General features: G+C 36.7%; 1 protein-coding gene across 3 annotated transcripts in view; it reads right to left on the bottom strand.

Annotated features, from left to right (window-relative positions):
* RGS7 (regulator of G protein signaling 7) overlaps positions 1-20843 on the bottom strand; it is a 2400584-nt gene that overhangs the window by 86144 nt on the left and 2293597 nt on the right. The window contains exons 14-15 of one of the 3 annotated variants that reach the window (XM_044058067.1): positions 2988-3077; positions 1212-1247 (exon numbers count right to left, since the gene is read on the bottom strand). In XM_044058067.1, the coding sequence (XP_043914002.1) occupies positions 1227-1247; positions 2988-3077 (111 nt within the window). In that variant the 3' untranslated portion in view covers positions 1212-1226. Of the gene's footprint in view, positions 1-973; positions 1054-1211; positions 1248-2987; positions 3078-20843 lie in introns of all 3 variants that reach the window. The other 2 variants (XM_044058054.1, XM_044058060.1) reach the window with 2 other exon arrangements.

Genomic DNA, 20843 nt, shown 5'->3' with positions numbered 1-20843 from the left:
CTTGGGAAAGCTGGCTGTTATTTCTTGTTTTGAACTCTCTTTGAAACTCAGTTTCTTTCTGCATACCATATTCTTCAAGCAAAAGTGTACCTCAGGTGAATTTCAGTCAGAGCATCCACTTAAGCAAATAATATCTAAATAAACATTTAAATACAGAGATATAACACAACACCTGCCCACTTGTCCTTTATGTTTGTACTGTTCAAAAATCCACTGATGCAAACTCTGGCCTTAAGAAGTTTTCTTCTCTTACCTCTGTGCCAGTCTTCAGGTGAGACAACATTGTTGCATTTAATAAAACTAAGCAATTTGTTAAAGAGGAAAATGTTAGTTACAGTAAATAGTTTTACATACTGGTTACCATATATGGAAATATTGATATTTGCTGCCATTTGAAAACAGCTCTCTGAATGTGAGAAGCAAAACTCTCTAATGCAGATCCAGGAGGCATTGTCTAGTATAAATTCATGGATTATAAATTGAAATGTCATATGTACTTATTTTTTCTAGTTTTATTATTTTCTTGGATAATGTTGACCTACTAATGTCTGGATAACTAATGCGCTGGGTCTGCAGAACTACTATACAATTAAATATACATATAAACACGTACATCACAATAATACACATCACTAGACTGATCACATTTTACAGGCAAAGGCATTACACACATTTACTACTCTGTCTCATGTTTAGTATCTTCCTCTCCTTAATGCTGGTGTTATTCATAAATTGTCATATTTTATCACTATCCTAAAATAGGACATAGCAGCAAAGGTTATGTCATTCTGAAGCAGACCCTAGTAACTCTGTTGATCTTTTGTAAAACTTCAAAAGGCCAATATAGTGAGTTTATAAAAACAATAGTGTGCCATTCTGACCAAAACAGCAAAAGCCACGACAAGCACAAAGCATTAGAAAACTGCACCACTTAACAGACAATGCAGACACACAGAATCCAAGGTCAATCTACCTCGTTCATAACAGGTTAGCGCTCGCCCTCAGTGTTGGTGTACAGTTTTTATGGCATGGAAAAATAGGGATGTTTCTGCCCTATAAAAATAAATGTGTGTAATGCTTTAGTTTGAACTGAAACATAATGTCAGATGACCTTCATGAAACTGGTACAATGTCAAGAAATCCCATACATGAGGTGACTACATACACTAGGTGATGACATGAACAACGGAGTCACCATCTTTTTATATTACCTTGCTGCAACGCCGTCAAAACAAGTTCTTACTTTTCTGTGAACAAGGAGAAAGCAAATTTGAGGGTCTAAATATATAACTGATAGTCTAATTTGGTTCCTTTTGTGACTGAAATGAAAAGACATCCATGCAATGATGGGAAAGCATATATGAGCTTGTATATGATAGCCTTCAGATCAGCTTAATTTATAACAGGGTATTATATCAATGGAAAAAGTTCTTAAGCAAAATCCATAGAAAACAAAATGAAGGCAATACTAATATGAAGTAAATCAGTCTTGGCTTGAATGATTTTTAGAGAAAATTTGTGAAACATGTCACCACAAGGGAATGCAAATCAATAAAATAATATTCTCAATCGAGAATAGAAACTTCATTGATAAAAAATTTATAACAATATCATTAAAGTGCAGTTTGCTGTATAACAGTAGCATTTCTAGCGTTTGTGCACTGCTTTATATTTAGCCTATATGTGGATACCACCTACCAGGCTAAAAAGAAACTGCAGTTGCTTTTAAATAAAGGACCAAGAAGATGTTAAATGCTGAAAGCTTATTTATTGATTTATTTATTTATTCTGAACAAAATAATTCTAGGTTACAAAAGTCTATTTAAAGTTTTTCATAACCCATTAATAAATGAGCTGGAAGCTGAATCCTGGCATAAATGTCTTCTTCCTACAATTTCTTATGGGTGATGTAGAGTTTTTGAATTACAGTAATGGGTTAGTTCTGGGAAAGTAGTATGCCAGGGCTTGCATTCAGCCAAACTGATAATATCAACCTAGTGGAGTGTAAGTGAAATTGTCCAGTGAGGCCCTGTATGTTGAATGATTTTCAGCTTAAATGGAGAAAAAAAACAAAAACAAAGAAAATACAAAGAGAGTACAATGGTCAGCAGAATGTCAAACACAGATCAATGGTGAAGCACTGATAAACAATAACTAATTGCACATATAGATTTTGATAATGGATGTATTAGTAAAATAGCTTGTGTACAAACAAAAAAAACATCATTTAATATATTTAGTTTTCACTAAGGAGCAATATGCTTTAAAACAATTATTTGGCTGTTTCAGACTGCAGAAATGATGCCACTGTTTACTAACGAGTACATTGTTTGTTAAACCCATTAAAACAAATTGTGCTTTAGAATTAAGTGTTGATAACTGCTTGGTGTGTGATGAGGTGTTCTATGGACCATAAAGAAGGAACTTTTAATGTATTTAAAATCAATGGAAAAATGCTGTATGTCTCATCAAACAGCATTAAAGTGAATAAACTTCAATGTGCCATACATTCATGTGAGCCTTTTACTATATCTGTGACTCTGAAGGGAAAGAAATGTAAAACTTTCTTTTTTGGAATTTCATGTGATCTTGCTTTAACTTTTGAATGATTAAACACTTAAATACTCAATTTTCACAATGTTCATCAGTCTATAAATAATGCTTATACTTATCTTAGTCTTTAATATATTTCACATGAAGATCAAGCAACATAATATGCTTGAATATCCTTGGTGACAGAACACTTTAAAAATTGCTGCCAAGCAATGTTGTGCATGTAAAGCACCATTCATTTGTGCCAATAAGTTGTTCATAGCTTCAGACCTCCACTGAAGGGAGAAGTGTTAAAACCTTTAAAAGAATGATTTTTGCCTAGCTGACTTATTGACAGTATCATTAATTTAAATTATTTCTGTGGCATCATCTCTTCAATGGAAAGTCAACAGAAATAGCAACAACCTTTTAAAAATGGTAATGTATGCTAATACCTTCTTCTTGGCCTGTAGCATCTCCTGGTAGGCACTAGAACGTATAAATCGTGGGTAGGAATCACTTTTCATCAGTTTGTAAATGTGTTCCTACAACAAAGACAATAATAGTTACACATAAAAGCAATGATAGGATATCATATGCTAAATCAAATATTCACTTCTAACTCCCATTAAGACTAAGTTTTGCCTGCTTTATTTGTCTATGTGTAGATTTCTTTTTTTCACAGATGCAGCCTTCTGTTGCTATGCTGTGTAGTTTTTATTAGCTGGTTATGTGCTACCATGGCACATTTGTGAATAGTTATAAAAAAAGTAAAGGTACCAAGAACCAGTTTTTCATCAAGTTTAATGTAATATACTCATTCAGCCATATTTCTCATCAAAGAGATGAAAAATGAACTATAACAGAAACAATTTCTAACACTTGACATTTTTCAGCATATGCAAAAAAATCTTTTCTTCAAAACACGATTAAGTACTACTGTTCTCAAGGTATAAGTGTAGCTTTGAAACATACTGGGTAGGTGTGGGGTCAGGGGTAAACAAAAACACTAAAAGGGGGTTAAACATTACTGCTGCATAGAGGCATATGCACATATAGCACCCACTAATATTTCAATACCAGCAAAATATTAGAAATCAAAACAGAGAGACAGAAAGAAAGCACAGGGGAAATACTAAAACATCTTGAGCAATAACTTGAAAGTGTAATGCTAACAAAATGGGAGGAGGGGGTTAAAAACTAAATGTAAGCAGTACATTTTAACTTGCTGTCATGGTTAGTGCCACCATCTTAATACTGTTGCGTGGCATGAAATATGTATATTTTTAAGTCTATTTTTGGATATGCATACAAATATACACACACTAACACATACATACATATAAACACCTACACTAATAAAACTGAAAGATACTATTAGAAGTGTAGGTAGATAGTCAGAGCTAGAGAATCTAGCATGTCATTTCATTTGCGTGCATTTTTGCATAAACAGAGACACTTTTCATTACACAAACTGTAAACAAAGAAGCTGCTTTATTGTAATACAGAATTCAGTGTCAAGTAACATAAAAGGCATGCATGAGAACTAATAAGAACTATGTTTTTTAAGGCATGCTATTCCCCACACATAATTGTCTGTCCTGACCAGATAACCCAACTGCATTGTGTACCTAACAGATGTAATGTTTTGAAAACTTTATATATGTGTCTACAATGCTTAACAATAAAAAGTAAGTCAAAATACAATTTGACAGTGCAATCTGCTTTCATTTTGTTTCAAAGTTTATGTTAAAAATATTTGCAGCTTTAATTTATACAGAAACAGTATTTTGTTCTTGTGTATGAAAGTCAAGGAGTGAATTTACTCAAAGTTAGTCTGAGTCAAAATAATAATGACACTTGAGTTATACCACCTTGTGGCCTATTAAGCAAACTGCAATCTCTTTTAAAAGCTGTGGACAGGGGAGACATAGTAGGTTCATAAGCTCACAGGTGATTACTAAGCTAATGGCATAAGAGCCTTTATAAACCAAGCCAATAATACCCAGGATATGACAATATTATATCTTAATTCCCCAGATATGGGATGGGGTAGTATTAGGGTAGTGGGTCTTTGGGTGTTGGAGCCCTGAGTTATTTTACAGATTGCCTGTATCCTTAAGGGATATGGGTAGTACCCCAGGAGTGACTTTAAGGCTCCCAATCCATTTATCCAAATTATTTTCGAAGAGAGTGAGGGATGGGCTTTGTTTTATGAAGATGGAAAGTTTATTCCATAGATGAGGTCACCTTTGGGATACGAATCTGTCTCTCTTGCAAGTTCTGCTAGAGTCACAAATAAGGTTCAGGTCCATGGAACACATAACCATTGTATAACTTTTATGTAACATTTTCACCAGGGCTGGATCAGAGAATGCCTCACAGGTCAGGCATAAGTCACCTCTCAATAAACTATATGATACGGAGTAAAGGGATAGGGCCTTTATTTGGTCTGTATAAGACATGCGTCTTACTCTTTGTATTTTTAGTGAGAAACCTCTGGGACTGTTTCAATTGGTGTAAGTGCATGGTTAAGTACATGCAGAAGGAAGCATTGTACTTGATTATGGGCCTGATGAGGGCCAATTACAATTGCACTATGTCTTCCTTTGACCTTGATCCATGACTTTACTTATACGTTGAGACACATAGAAGGATTTCCTCACTACCGGAGCTACCTGGTGGTCAAAGTTTTAGGTTACTATCTATCTATGTTCCTAGGTTCCTCACCACTGAGTCTACCTTTAAGGGTGTGCTATCAATATTATAATTTGCAGGGATATCTGATTTCCTGAACGGTATGATTACACTTTTTTTAGCATTTAGTCTTATACCTTGGTTTTGGTACCAGGTGTTTGCCATCTCTAGGCCTGTTTGTTGGATGTCAACATCTTTTGGGATTCAGTAATTGCTCCCAGCTTACAGTTGCCAATGAACTTGGTTAGCCAGAGGCCCCCAGTATTGGCCTTCACTTCAGAGAAATATATACCAAACAGGAGGGGTCCCAACACTGAGCCCCGTGGGACACAGCTAGTAAAAGGTTTCTTATCAGAAGTGGATTTGCCTATCTGGACAACATGTATACTGTCAGTGAGCCAGTTTGCTATCCATCTGACAATGTAGGGGTTTATGCCTAACTCAATACATTTATCTATGATCCCTGAGTGGGGAACTGCGTTGAAATCTTTGGCCAGATCTAGATAAGTGGTGTCTATCATTTTGCCCTCATCCATGGCCCTGGTGACTTTCTCAAAGAAGTCCTCCAGACCGAGCAGGCAAGACTTCCCTTAGACAAAGCCAAATTGGATATGATTCAGTGTTTGTAGATTTCTTATGATGTTATTGATCAGGTCCATGATAATTCTCTCTGTGGCCTTGCAGAAATACTGGTCAAGATTATGGGTCTGTAGTGCCCTGGTTCAGTTGCTGAACCCCCCCCCCCCTTGTGCAGAGGGATGACTGTTGCAGTCCTCCATTCCCCTAGGACAAAGCCTGTCCGGATGCTGGCATTAAAGAGGGCTTCTAGTGGCCCTGATAGATTCTGTTTTAAGCTATTTAAGAAACATCCTTGAATGTTGTTGGGATCCATGGAGGCTGTTTTTGGTTTTAGTGAATGCAGTAAGGACCTGTTCCCTTATAATAACTGGTAGGGGGATGGTTGTGGATACTTCTTTCAGTGTGGTAGGTGATGGGTGGGAGAAGTTTGAACTGAACCTGTCAGCCAGCAGGTTTGCTATAGTTTCAGGCTGGGTGTAAGTGTTGCCATTCATGATTAACTTGTCATATTGCTGAGTGTTTCTTCTGAGGTTATGAACAAAGCTTGTTAAACAAAACTTTATTTTTGCCATTAATCATAGGTTTGACATAGACAAGTACTGTCTTCTCTATGCAGCTATGAATGTGGCTGTACAGTGCTTTTGTGTACAACACAGAGTAGGTTTCAGTGTCATCTGGGTTTGGAGGGGCTTGGAAGTTTAATAAGATGTCACTCAGTTTGAGATAATTCACCTTAGCAAAGTTCTTAACAGGTTTGGAGTTTGTTGGGGGTTCTAGGTTAGTTTTAATACTAAAGGAGATAATTTTGTGGGCAGATCTAACCAGGGAGGAGTTAATGCATGGGAGAGAGTAGCATTCTGCCATGTTTGTGAGTACTAGGTCTAGGATATTTGTACCTCTAGCTGGCCAGCCAACTAGTTGCTTCAGGGTGTTTGCATTGATGATATCCAAAAACCTCTGAGAAATTAAATTATGGGTGATATACATCTTCCAGTTTGTGGAGAGGTGGTTCAAGTCACCCATAAGTATGGTGTTAGGCTGAAGGTTAGAGATTCCAGTAAGTTTAGGTATTAGGTGGGGTTTTCCAGACTCATGTTAGGGGATCTGTAGCTAGCAAGGATGTAATAGGATGTTGCCCCTATGGTTAGTTGTGGATGGAGCAGCTCAAGCGAGTCATATTGTAGGACCAGTCTAGCAGTATACTTGTCTTTTATCAACATGGAGACATCTCCTCCCTTTATTTTATCCTGAGCTGAGGGGGATCGAAAAGTATGAAAAGCACTGTAGCCTTTGATAGCTGGCTGTGCTCTCCATGCTTTGAATCATGTTTCTGTGACTGCACATCTCTGGCAAAACAGTGTGGTTTATTGATCATCTCTCCCCAGGGTGACAGATAATGGATCCCCTTGTTGTGACACTAGAAACTAAGCCAGTTGTTGAAGTCAGTCATTTTTTGCTGGCACTGTGGCATCATCTTTGAAGGTAGGATTCTAATCAAGGCTAGATCCATGCCTGCCTGGGACACATATTCAGAGAGTTTCATCATGTCTCTCTTCATATAGTTTAGTGAGGTATGTCTTAGGTCATTTATGCCCACATGGACTATGACTGTGTGACACTGGTACTTGTGGTTTAAAGACCTAAGTGCATGCATAAACCAATGAATCCTGTCTTTAACAGACAGCTCAATGTGATCTTTTCCTTGTTTAGTCTGGTAAGGGGACATCAGTATGTCTTACAATGGAATCTCCAATAACTAGGATGTTTGGCTGTGTGATGTGTTGCCTTAAAGACTGAGAAGCAGGGCTACTATAATTTCCAGAGTTATGTGTTTGGTGAGGCACTGTTTTTTTGAGTGTGTGCAGGGCCACCGAGAGATGCTTTTAGGAGGTATTGGAGGTTTTAGTAGATTACATGTGAGTACCTCTGCATATGTGGGTTTATGTGTTTGTCCCTTAGTGTTTGTAGTGAGTGTTTTAGGTATAATGCTGATAACCTCATTTGCATTTGTTGTGTGTGTATGTGAGAGCTTTGACTCCAATGATATTGTGTATCTACATCTCTCACATGGTGTGTTTGTCTGTTATCAAACTAAATGGTTGTCAGTGAACATGAGGCAGTTGCTATACTGCCTCAGGATGCCCATATCCACCAGGCCAGAAGCAGTCAAGTGGCTATGCATTATACCAGATCCTTAGTAGATCCTGAAGGAACCAGCACAAACAACGCTCCAAGCAACTACTGAACAGAATAAAACATAGAACGTTGACAGTCCCAGTGTCTTGAGACAAAACTCACCAAAAAAAAACCCAGCAATTCAGCAGCTGAAAAGTGTGTACGAAAGCCTGTGGAACAAATGAAACAAATGCCTTCAAAAACCAGCGATATCCACAGCCAAACTCTCAGCAGTTAAATAAACTTTTTTGAAAGCCAGTGGAACAAATGAAACAAATGTCTTCAAAAACCAACAGTATCCTCAGCTAAACTGTAATTTTATTAAACGAAACACAGGATAGTCCAAAAGGTTAAGCGCTTTCACTTGCTAAATGACAAACTTCTTCAGAACAAATTGAAACAAACCTCTCAACAGTTAAATAAACTTTTTGGCGCCAAAATTCAAAATACACAATGCTTCATATTAAAGGTATATGATACCTAAAAATACACTTAGGGCAAAACCTATTGTTATAAAAATCCTATCTATGCTAATCACAATGTGAACAAATACAATGTATACAAATTATTACATGTCCGTCTAAACTGTCTTATAAACCTATAAGAATCTAAACAACAATCCAATATACAATGACCAAAATATATATCTTGTCCTAAATCTACCTGTCTATAAAATATTGTAATAAAATTATACCATCAATATGATGTGGATATATGTGAATATAAATATAAATGAATATAAAATTTGATATGCCTGTTTGTGTCTTATAATCACAAATTAACTGTTGCACATGCCACTAAACCCAAATTCAACCCATAGCTAGCAAAGGTTTAATAGAAATAACGTCATTGAGTCCTGGTGGGGTTGAAGCATCCAATAAAACCTGCCACCAATACTCTTTGTATGATAACAGGCCCTTGAAGTCTCTTCCCCCCCCCCCCATGTCAAATTGAACACTGCCAATAATAGCAAACTAGAAATAGTGCCTGTCTTCACATTTTTTAATATGTCTAAAAAGTTTTATAGGACAGTTTGGACGGACATGTAATAATTTGTTCTGTATTACCCAGGCATTACACATATAAATATTTAACACTAAAATATTTTTAAGGTTTAGATTTATATTTTATAATATATATTATACATTGTATTTGTTTACATTGTGATTAGTATAGATATGATTTTTATAATAATAGGTTTTGCACTGTGTATTTTTAGGTGTCATATACCTTTAATATGAAGCATTGTGTATTTTGAATTTTGGCGCCAAAAAGTTTATTTAACTGCTGAGAGGTTTGTTTCAATTTGTTCTGAAGAAGCTTGCCATTTAGCAAGTGAAAGCGCTTAACCTTTTGGACTATCCTGTGTTTCGTTTAATAAAATTACAGTTTGGCTGAGGATACCGATGGTTTTTGAATACATTTGTTTCATTTGTTTCATCTGTTCCACTGGCTTTCAAAAAAGTTTATTTAACTGCTGAGAGTTTGGCTGTGGATATCGCTGGTTTTTGAAGGCATTTGTTTCATTTGTTCCATTGGCTTTCGTACACACTTTCCAGCTGCTGAATTGCTGTTTTTTTGGTGAGTTTCGTCTCAAGACACTGGGACTGTCAACGTTCAATGTTTTATTCTGTTCAGTAGATCCTTAGTAGATGGGAAGGAGTAGAGGAGAGTCACTTAAAGGTTAAAGTGAGAGTGTTTAGTAGTGTATTGTTAGATGACCTGCAGTGGTGCTGGCCTCTGCACAAACTGGCATTTTTTAATTCACTGCAGTGATCCATCACTAAAGACCATAGCATTAAAAGGATAATTACTAAACTTAGACAGATCAAATGGAGCAACTAATTTATATCTGGTGCATCTCTAAGGATGTTTAATAGTACACAAAATGCAGAATCTTAATGTGTGGATGTTTTCTGAGAATGTTTGCACCCCCAATAATGTGTCAATACTACCTGGAATTGTGTCCATACTCTAGCATTTCTATTAGTCAGAGAGACCTAAGGCACATACACAGCATTCTTTACCCATGATCCTTTGCATCTCTGAACACATCAGTGTTATTATTGCCGAGTGGAAGTGAAACCCCTGTTATCAGTGTTGTTGCATCAGAATTCACAACTTGCCATTCATTGTACATACCTAGTGAATGACATTCTTACCATCCAAATTTGATATTGTCTGAACAGAAAGTTTATTAAAAGTGCATCATACTGCCATTTCCATTATTAAAAATCTGATTAGTGGCTTGAGCATCTATTGGAGCAGGTGCAGAGGAGGGAAATGATGAATCAGCACTTGTTCAGCTCTTCTAGGGAGAAGGTGCGAGAATGTGCTGGGCTCATAACCATTCCTTGAGCCATTTGGTATTCCCAGGCTGTGACAAGAGCTGGTGCTGTAGGAGGTAGGTGGGCAAATGAGGGATGTGCCATACAGCTATGTTGATGCCTGTGATGAAAGGAGGTACTACCAGCACAACCAGCTTAAATTTTGTAAATAATTATATGTCATTTGTAAATATCAAATTGATTTCTACAAAATGCTGGTGTTACAATTGTATTAGAACTGTATGTCATGTGTATAGCAAAGTGATTTTTACAGATGTTTCTGTTGAAAATGTATTTGTAAAGTGCTTATGTTTGAAATGTATGCACAGTGTGTCTTACTGGAAAGAACAGAAATGTACATGCACTATTGTAACTGTTTAAATGTATATGTTTTAACAGAGGAAACTGGAGGGTTAACCTCAGTTCAATAAACTTTAGAAAAATATCTGAAATTAAATCACTTTATAGGATAGGCCATAAATATGCTTATCTCACAGGTTTCAATGCAGCCAGAGACACAAACTCTGCACTAGGAAGCTTTCTGTATTGTCTTTTAGGTGAACTAATCATTACTCTGCAATTCTTTTATGACTTCCAGCACCTGCTAAAGATCCGAGCAAAAGCCCTTGTGTGTCTATTATTGCAGGTAGGTGCTAAGTCCTGCCAGCTTCTAGCAATAGGGGTTTTGTATGGAAACTAGAAATCAAATGACCAGAAATTATGTCATTCTGCAAGCTATCCCAGCAGTAATATTTTAGATATTATTTTGAGAAGTCTATTAGTGAGACAGAGCATTCTGTATTCTGTCTTGGGCCTGACAACAACAAGAAGGACCACTCACCACTTCATCTGCCTTGCTCTCTTAAGTAAGTTATTAGGGTACAGTAACTCTTTTAGAAACAGTCAGGAATATAGTGCAGCTTAGTTTAGATATTGTTTTTCTTTATTTGTCTGAGTCTGTCCTGCAATATTATTTTAAATATTTCCTGTGGTTTTGAACTTTGATGTCACTGTGAATGGTATGTGCAAATCAAATCTCAAAGAGTTTGTGTGTCAGCTACTTGGGCAGAGACACAAAACACTGGTTGGACAGAGACAGAGTGTTGGAGGACTTGCCATGGAACCCTGACTAAGGACTCAACTCTATAGCTGTGGAAGGGGGGAGTCTTACTATGGATCTGGAGAAAGAGAGAAGAACCAACCCCAGACTGACTGTAGTCTCTGTGTGATCTTAAGGGAAATAGCACTTGATGCACAGATCTGCATCTGGAAGTACTGCGTGTGTACTTGTTATCCCCCCAGTGAACATCCCCAACAGGTGCCAGTGGTGAGGATTGAGGCTACTTGATTACACACATCTCATCACAATGCCAACCCAGCATGTCACAAATGCAACAATTGATAAAAATTCCAACGGAATGTTAATATAAGTCACTAGCTATTCACCATTGCTTATATGGGAGACACCATACTAGTTGAAATTTAAAATAGCTATTTTTTACTTTTTAAAGCTATAATTTATTATAGAAAAATACTTAGGACTCTGTCTTCAAGTTTGAGTACATATGACACCCAGTACCTTTGAGAGCTAACCTCCTGCTAGGATCACTTAATCACAAAGCACTTTTTCCTGAGACATCATTCTCCTCTCACTCATAAACTTTTCACCAAAACCCCCACATATAATATTAGGGGTATCTCTCATACTCAACCTACCCTACCAACTCAAAAATGTAAACTTTATTGCACTGACCATGCATTCTCCATCCTAGCACCTAAGTTATGGGATTCCATTAATCTCTGAATCAGAGACATCCAAAAATACTCTGTCTTCAGACAATAGCTCAAGGAACACCTCTTTGCCTAAGCAAAGTGCAGCTGCACTTACTCAGCTAATCCTGCATGAACCCTGCAGCTCTCTCACATAACCTGTATAGTTCTTTATCTCATCTTGTCATCCCCTTACTGATTCTCATTCATCCTACTTTCCTCTTCTCTTTGGACATTTCTCACACTTATTCTCCTTTCTACTCATCTTCCCTCTGCATGCCTCTCTTACCACTTCTCTGTCTTCTCTCCATGGTATCCTTTCTTTACATTGTTAATTGCGTCATGAACTAAATGTATGCATGTATGTGTATATATATATATATATATATATATATATATATATATATATATATATATATATTTGTTTTTAGCATATCATTGTATCTGCAAATATATTTTTTTAATTTCTTATCTGATACTATTCACCTGGGCTGTGCCTGCAAATGGTCTATTGAGATCAAGGCATTTGCCTGGTACACCAATATAAATAAACAAATAACATTTAAGAAGTGAGCAAAAATGGTGTGTTAATTTTAAATGTGTGTTTTTATGAAGAGTTTTACATTTTGCGTTATTGTTAGTATTTAAGAGCTTGGTTACAAGAACAGAAGTTGTACCTATATTTTCTAAAGTTAAAAGAAATAATATCTAAATCTGAATTAGAAATTAAATTCTGTTGTGCATATAATGTACTTTTAAAGATTTTCAGCTGCTATATGTGTACTTACCTACATTGTGACAACCACTCCATTTCCTGCTGTTGAAGAAAGTTGGAGTAACTGATTACTGTAGTACTAATAAATATCCCATACTTGCCTGTTATATCTTCTGAAAAATAAATAGTACATTTATGATTACTAAGTTAAATAACTGAAAAAGGCATAGCAAGTGTTGATAAACTGAGCGCCAAGCTAATCTCTCATCTGTTGCATTTTATGGATTATGACAGTTGTGGTACTTGTCCTAAATATTTGCCTTAATTATGTTGTGCCCAGCTGCAAACCATTTTTTAACCATGTTTAATCTGTTGAGCTATTCTGTGTTTTACTACATCAAGCTTTAAAATAAAATCCTGTAATAATTATATGTGCTGTGACACAGAAAGTTCTTTCTACCATGATATAATATGTTAAAAGTCAGGAAAGACACTGGTTTTGAGTTGTATCTTGCCTTTACCAAGAATGATACCTAGACACCAAGATAAGATTACTGGCTTTAACAACTGGTGAAGTATGATGTAATTTTAAAAGGATCCAGTATGTGTCAAACTGGGATGGGATAGTAGCTAAGACTTCCTGTTTTGTCAGGGATGGTATACACCTTTCACACTTTTGCTGGTTAAAGGCTTTGCTCTATATAGTGACTTTCTAGACAGAGTTCATCTATTGGGAATTTCTACCTAGCAAACTCAAACTGAGATTAGGACATCATGGTGGGCACTACTCAATTCTGTGAGTTTTAAGTAGAAAAATGGCTCTAATTGTGGCCCTACTACAACTTGAACATATTCATATTTGTGTAGTTACTAAGACATAGTTTCAGTACAATGTCAGCACACCATCTATACCAGGGTATGGCACCTATCACACCTTCAGGCCCTTGGGTAACTGCAGGGAAGTGTATTTGTCAGAAACACCATCACCTTGTGTCATATTATCCACCACCCCAACTTGGGATCATGGAGATCCAAATCACTAGTAACAAATTCAGCTATTATTTAATTCCTAGATAAAGATCCCCATGAATGTCCCCCAAAGATCATGGAAATTACCTTAACACCATTGAGGAGTTAAATATCAAACCAAATCCTTTCCTGTGGGGGACTTAAATACCCAAACATTAATTGCTACATTAATACCTCTAAACTCAATATGCAGAGAATTTCTTAGACTTTGCAAATACCAATCCATTGGGACAAATTGTATAACTATTCACTAGAAGCTCCAGTATCCTCGATCTGGTCCTTACCAACATAGACTCCACCTGTAAGCCCCCGCCCCCACCATGAATCTCACCTATAGTTATTCTGACACCAAGTCGATCATCTTTTTCTTTCAGGCCTAGTGGTACTGCACCATCACCTCCCAGTGAGACTTCACCAGAGCAAACATACTTCAGCTTGTAGAAGCCATATGCAAAATTTCTAAAAATCCCTTACAAATGGGTTAGCTTAGAGAGGTGCCACATTCACCTCTGACTTTTTTCAGCACCTAAATAACTGCATAGAAAAGTCAATACTCATCCACCTGAAATATAATTGTAAATTCAGGAATAAACCTCTCTGGTGGAACTCCCATATTAATAAATTGTATAAAAAATGAAAACAATGAAAAGTTGTAAGAGCTACCCATTCCCTTATTTTAGGACCACAATGAAACATATAGGAAGGACATTAAGCATACTAGTGTAAAATGTAAAGCAGAGTATGAGCTTAAGATCACTACAGCTACTAAAGAAAGCAACATATTCTTTATCAGTGATGTCAAAAAGTCTTATTGGTTCATAGGTCAATAGTAGGCTGTTGATCCAGGAGGCCATTAGTAACTCAGTCATAATACCCGAAACTGTAGGTACCCATTGACTTCAACCCCTTTCCATGAAGGCTCAAGAGACCAGACCCTGAGAGTATTTATGATTGCCCATCCATTCATTCAGATTATACTTAAAAAGACTCTGGAAGCTACTTTGTATTGTATGCAAACAAAGTGTCTTCCATAAAAGAGATATTCTTTGAAGTACACTCCTATATTGACAATGGGTCCTATTTATTTCTTGTAGGAAGTTAAGATCTCTTGAGCAGATGTTGATGGTGTTATTAGCTTTACAGATGTGCAAGAGATCACATAGTACTTGATCATTTGAGGCTTTGTAGGCAGAGGCCACCCCCTCAAGAGTCTGTAGAAAACAGAGAAGAGAAGAAAGCAATTTAAGGTAGTCTGGTTAACTCAAGGAAGTAATTCTGTTTACTATCTTAGTGAGAAAGCACTGTGGTCTGTCCATCTGGGTCATATGTTTAGAAAGGAACACACCAAAGTAGCTGTTACACTCTGTTATGGGCCTGATGAAGGAGGAGTATAGACAGATAACTTCCTTAGATCTGGAAGAAATATCAGTGGTGATTAGTCTGACAAGGTAAAAGGATTTCCTAACAATAGTGGATGGATAGTAATCAAAGGATAGTTCATTGCTAACAAAAGTGCCCAAGTCTCTGATGACTGAGTCAGTATTCAAAGGTGCATCACCTTTATTAAGTTTAACGCAAGGGTGTCGGTGTCCAATTTTGCCTAAAGATAGAATGCTGTATTTCTTAGCACTTAGTTTTAGGCCATGGTTCAGGCACCACTTATTGGTGTGTATTAGTCCCTCCTGAAAAAATTGAAAGTCAGATGGGAAGTTAGTGACAGCCCCAAGTTTGCATTTGTTTGCAGACTTGGTCAGCCACAGGCCCTTGATGTCAACCTTAACATCAGAGAAGTAAATAGTCAAAAGAAGTGGTTGTAGGACCAATCCACGGGGGACCCCGCTGATGATTACTCTTTTCAAAGAGAGTTAGCTTGTAATGCATAAGTGACATCATCAAAGACACTGACCAGGCTCAGGAGACAGGACCTACCTTTAACAAACCAAAACTGGCTTGGGGCTAGGGCTTGTGGACTGTGTATGTCCTTGTTAGTAAGTTCCGTAATGATGCATTCCATCATTTTGCAGATACGGCTGGTGCTGCTTACAGGTCTATAGTTTCCGGGATCAGTACTGAATCCCTCCTTGTGGAGTGGAATGACTACCATAGTTCTGCATTCCTCTGGCATGAATTAAATGGAGAGACTAATACTGAACAGGCTTAGTAGTGAGTCTAACAAAAGCAATAATGGCAAAAGTGTAGGCCCAAATTTGTATCCAAAACAATACAGCACAATCCTGGACTAGCCCGAAAGACAAAAGTGCAGGCCCAAACTTGTACCCAAAATAATACAGCACAATCCTGGACTAGTCCGAAAGACAAAAGTGCAGGCCCAAACTTGTATCCAAAACAATACAGCACAATCCTGGACTAGCCCGAAAGACAAAAGTGCAGGCCCGAACTTGTATCCAAAACAATACAGCACAATCCTGGACTAGTCCGAAAGACAAAAGTGCAGGCCCAAACTTGTATTCAAAACAATACAGCACAATCCTGGATTGGCTCGAAAGAACTGAAAGACAGCAAGTTCAAACACAAGGATTTTATTAATCCACATATAAGTTTAAAAAATTATCATTATTTTTAATATTATCATTCATAAACATGAAACAGATTTTGAAAAAGCTGATGAAAAAGATTTTAAAGGTGCTCAAAATTTTCATTTGGAATATGACAAATTAGGTTGATTTATCCAATTCATTTTAAATGGAGGGTGCCATATGATGTACTATCAGTACTGTTTTAATTAGGTGTTGGAGCTTTAAACCCAGATTTTTTTTATGACACAAGGTCATATTAGAATTGTTAGTTTGTTAGTTACCAGTTCTAATGAAGTTCTGTATGGTTGAAAGGGCAAAATCATTAAACAGTTTTTTTTTATGTATAGATTAATAAAAATCTTTGGGTTTGAATTTGCTGTCTCTTGATTCCTTTGGGCTGGTCCCGGACTGTGCAGCATTGTTTTGATTAGTAGTGAGTCTACCAGACAGTGTCGGGTGCTGAGAAGAAGGCAGCCTGGCACATTATGAGGACCCATGGAGCAAGTGATTACTAAGTTTTTGAGACTATAATGTGCATATGATCACAACAACTTCCTTTTTGTAATGTACTCAACGTTAATTAGCAGATAAGTTAATTAGCTGATATGCACAAAGAATGTTGGACTTCAGAAAGTTAAATGATACATAGGCTTTTGTGTGCACATGCACATACATACTTTCACGTGTATAGGTAGGTGCTTTGAGAAAAACTAATAAACTTAAAAATGTTGCTGTTCTTTTGAAGGAACTGTATGGAAAGTGAACTAAGCTGTATTAATTGTTTAAGGTAAAAAAGTAAAAGGTATTGCATCTACCTTTTCAATAAAATGTAACATGGGAAAGAAAATGTAAAATGGTATACAACTGCATTTGCCAGTGTGGAAATGTGTCAAAGTTTACAAAGAAAACCAATCCTTACTTCATATATGTGTGCACTTTTGGAAATGCTAAGCTATGTCAAACTTTTTTTTTTTTTTTTTTTTTTTTGCATTTACACTCAGGCCTGCCAAATCTTTCCTTTCTACCTTGAATGTGTGACTCTGGAAACAAGAAAGCATTTTCTAAGACTTGATTTAAGACAAATATTACAGGAAATCCTGTTTGAAACATACATAAGTTGAGACAAATGGTTAACCAAGAGAGCTACTATTAGATCTACTAATCAAGTCATACATTTGGGGCAGGGCTACAGTTTTGATCAAATGCCAGTGAATATTCCAGGGAATTCATTCTGATTCCAAAAGCCAGATAGCAAGGGTATAGTCTATCCTTTTAGTTAAACTAACTACTGAGTTGAGAGTGTTTTCTGAACATTATTAGTACATTTAAATGTTTATTTTCAGTTCCTTGTGCAAGTTTTGTGTTGTCTGCACATGCTTTGTAAGGGAAATGTTAATCTTGTTTATTTCAAAGCAGGATATTATTTCTCACATTTAAATGTGTATGACAAAAGGTTTAAGGTTTAGCTTAAGAGTTTAAACATTTTCCAGAACACTTTCAACTAAGTGGCATCCACTCTTTAAATGGTAACTAATCAGAGATAATTACTGCCAAATATTTAAAGATATGTTTATTTTTTAAGGGAAAGAATAAAGTATGTTTTTCTTTTTCTAGTTGTGAATGAGTGATTGCAGCAGTACAATATTCTTAGGATGTAAGTGTTACTGCAGGAGAGCTGCCATTTACCCCATTATGAAAAGCACTGTGTGTGTGTCTGTGTGTACATGTGCATGCACTCAGAATAATTTTGTTCAAGTTTTCATTTCTGTGTATAATAATTTTGTTCAAGTTTTCATTTCTGTGTATAACATTGCACTGGAAGGTACTAGGCTCAGTCTGAGGTTGGTGAAATCTTTGTGTGCCAGTGAACCATACCTCCCAACTGTACTGAATTACTTGGTTTTTACCGAGGTGTGTATGTGTGTGTGTGTGTGTGTGCGTGCGTGTGTGTGTGTGTGTGTGTGTGTGTGTGTGTGTGTGTGTGTGTGTGTGCGCGCGCGTGTGTGTGTGTGTGTGTGTGTGTGTGTGTGTGTGTGTGTGTGTGTGTGTGTGTGTGTGTGTGTGTGAAATTCCCCAGGTAAATATACCTGATGGCTAGAGATACTCAGGCTCAAGCCCTGTACCTTGGGTACAGGTAACAATAGCCTAAAATCCCTACCCACCACCACTTCCACATTTATGCCTCATATTTTTGTTCTGTTCCTCATAAAATCTGTGTTTTTCTGGATATTTGTGGCAAATCAGTGAAGGATTGAATTTACTAAATAATGACAGCCATTTGAATTACAGACTTCATAGTCTTCCGAAAATAAATGGTAACACAAAATCTTTTATTCTAGCAATTTCCTAAGTTTATAAGATCAGTATTTGAAATTTACCCCTGTTTTGGGGGTTGTATTCCCCCATTATTGGCTTTGTCTGTTTTTTTTGTGCTAAGAGGTTAAGAGCTATGGTGAGAAGTGAGAAGTGAATTCTGTATTCCCCCATTATTGGCTTTGTCTAGTTTTTTGTGCTAAGAGGTTTAGAGCTATGGTGAGAAGTGAGAACTGAATTCACTAAATGATAGCCATTTAAGTTTCGGTCTTCCTATCTTTCAGGAAACTGCTGATTTGGCATAGTGGTATGTTGTTCTGACAGTAGTGCACAGGGTCCTGGGTTCAAGAGTTGGCACTGAAATGCATGGTGGGAACACAACATTTTATTCTAGCAACTTTATAAAATTATACACGCAATGTTGAAAATGTGTCCCTGGCTTTTGGGCTTTTGCCCCCCCCCCCAATACATTTTGGCTTTTTCCAGATTTCTTGTGTTGCAAAGTTGAGAGATACAGTAGAATGTCAATTGGATTTTACAAGGAGCTGAGAGCTTCGGGGAAGAGAAGTTTAGTGTTGCTTATGCTGAGTCTGCTTGCATTGTTAATAGAAAAATAGGTTACATACTTGCTTTTTATGCAGAAGGTTATGGGTTCTACTCCCACAATATGTAGATGCATTACTATACTGTGCTGTACTTTTAAAGGGTGTGTGTGTATAACAAGTCAAGGGTGTAGCTGCAGATACAACAGAAGTGAAAAAATGTTATGCACAAGGGCATTTGTGCCTCAGTGGAAAGAGCAAAAAATATCATTAACCCAAATTCAGGAACAGAAAATCAGAATTATTATGTTCTATGCTGCATTATAAGAAAATATTTTTTAAAAGTACAGTACATTTTCCAACATACAAGATAAAACACATATTTTTCCACTGCAGACAGTGGAGAAGCAAGAGTGGCCAGTTAACAGTACCTGGATTACAATGATAGTTTTGATGCTTCAGGATGAATGTAGGAGAGGGTCTGTCAGTACTCAGTACTTGGTCTTGGACTAAAAATTGGAAGTCTTAAAACATGAAGTTCACATAGTTTATTTTGTTGTGCATTTACAGCCATTAAGTTGGTCTGATAACACAAATCAGAGTAAGTTAAGCAAAAAAAATGAAATTGAAAATAAGTTGAAGAAGCTGAGCAAGATGCCCATGGCTTACACTACTGTCATTGTGTGTGTGTGTATATATATATATATATATATATATATATATATATATATATATATATATATATATATATATATATATATATATATATACATATATAAATGTGTGTGCATTTGTGTGTGTGTGGTAGTAGACTTTTATGATGGAAATGTTCGGAATTTGGCAGTTTTGTCATTATTGGTTCATACATTTTGTTTCATTGCCTACTGGAAAAATGTTCGAACAATAAATTTAAAATGCGCTCTAAGTATAACAAGTGTGCTGTATTATACAAAGAATATAATTTAATAAAGTCAGGAAGGTGTTTCAAGGAACACATGTATGTTTCTTGTTTTGTGTGCAAGGGGCCTATGATTTGAAAACAGCCCAAAGGTAATCTTTATCCACCACTGGCCAGATGCATTTGCTTTGGATGTGGTGCGGGTTTCAATACTGTTTCAATGAATGTGAGTTTCAGGGACAGAGAAGTTTTAATGCTAAGTCTATTTGCTTTGTTTAGCAGATGTCTATTAGCATTTGTGCATTGTGCTATAAAATGTAAGTATAAAATGCAAATAATCTTTGTAGAAGTAAAGCAGTATGCACATTAGTGTTCATGGTAAATGGGGCAGAATACACAGGTAGTGGAACATTAAAATGGCTGGAGGGGGACTCTGGTGCCATATTTTGGTTGTCTGTTCTTCAGTTTGCATTTGAAAGCTGGTATCCCACAATTCCATTGGGGTAGGTGGGGTTGCATAATTATGTATGAAAAGTTTATGTTAACCAGTGTACAGATTTGTACCTATTTTTCGTGAGCCTTGTCCAGATTTTTGATGTTTCCAGGTTGAGAGGTATTTAGTGAACATTCATCTGAACTGTAGTTGTGCAGTGTAAAGCTCATCTGGGTGTGGCAGAGGCTTGACTATTACCCAAGGCAGCAGTATACAGTTACTTTGCATCCTTAAGC

The sequence above is a fragment of the Protopterus annectens genome, chromosome 1.part2, assembly GCF_019279795.1.
Source record: "Protopterus annectens isolate FY-2018-M chromosome 1.part2, PAN1.0, whole genome shotgun sequence".
Taxonomy (NCBI): domain Eukaryota; kingdom Metazoa; phylum Chordata; order Ceratodontiformes; family Protopteridae; genus Protopterus; species Protopterus annectens.
This window is presented reverse-complemented; position numbering and strand designations above follow the sequence as displayed.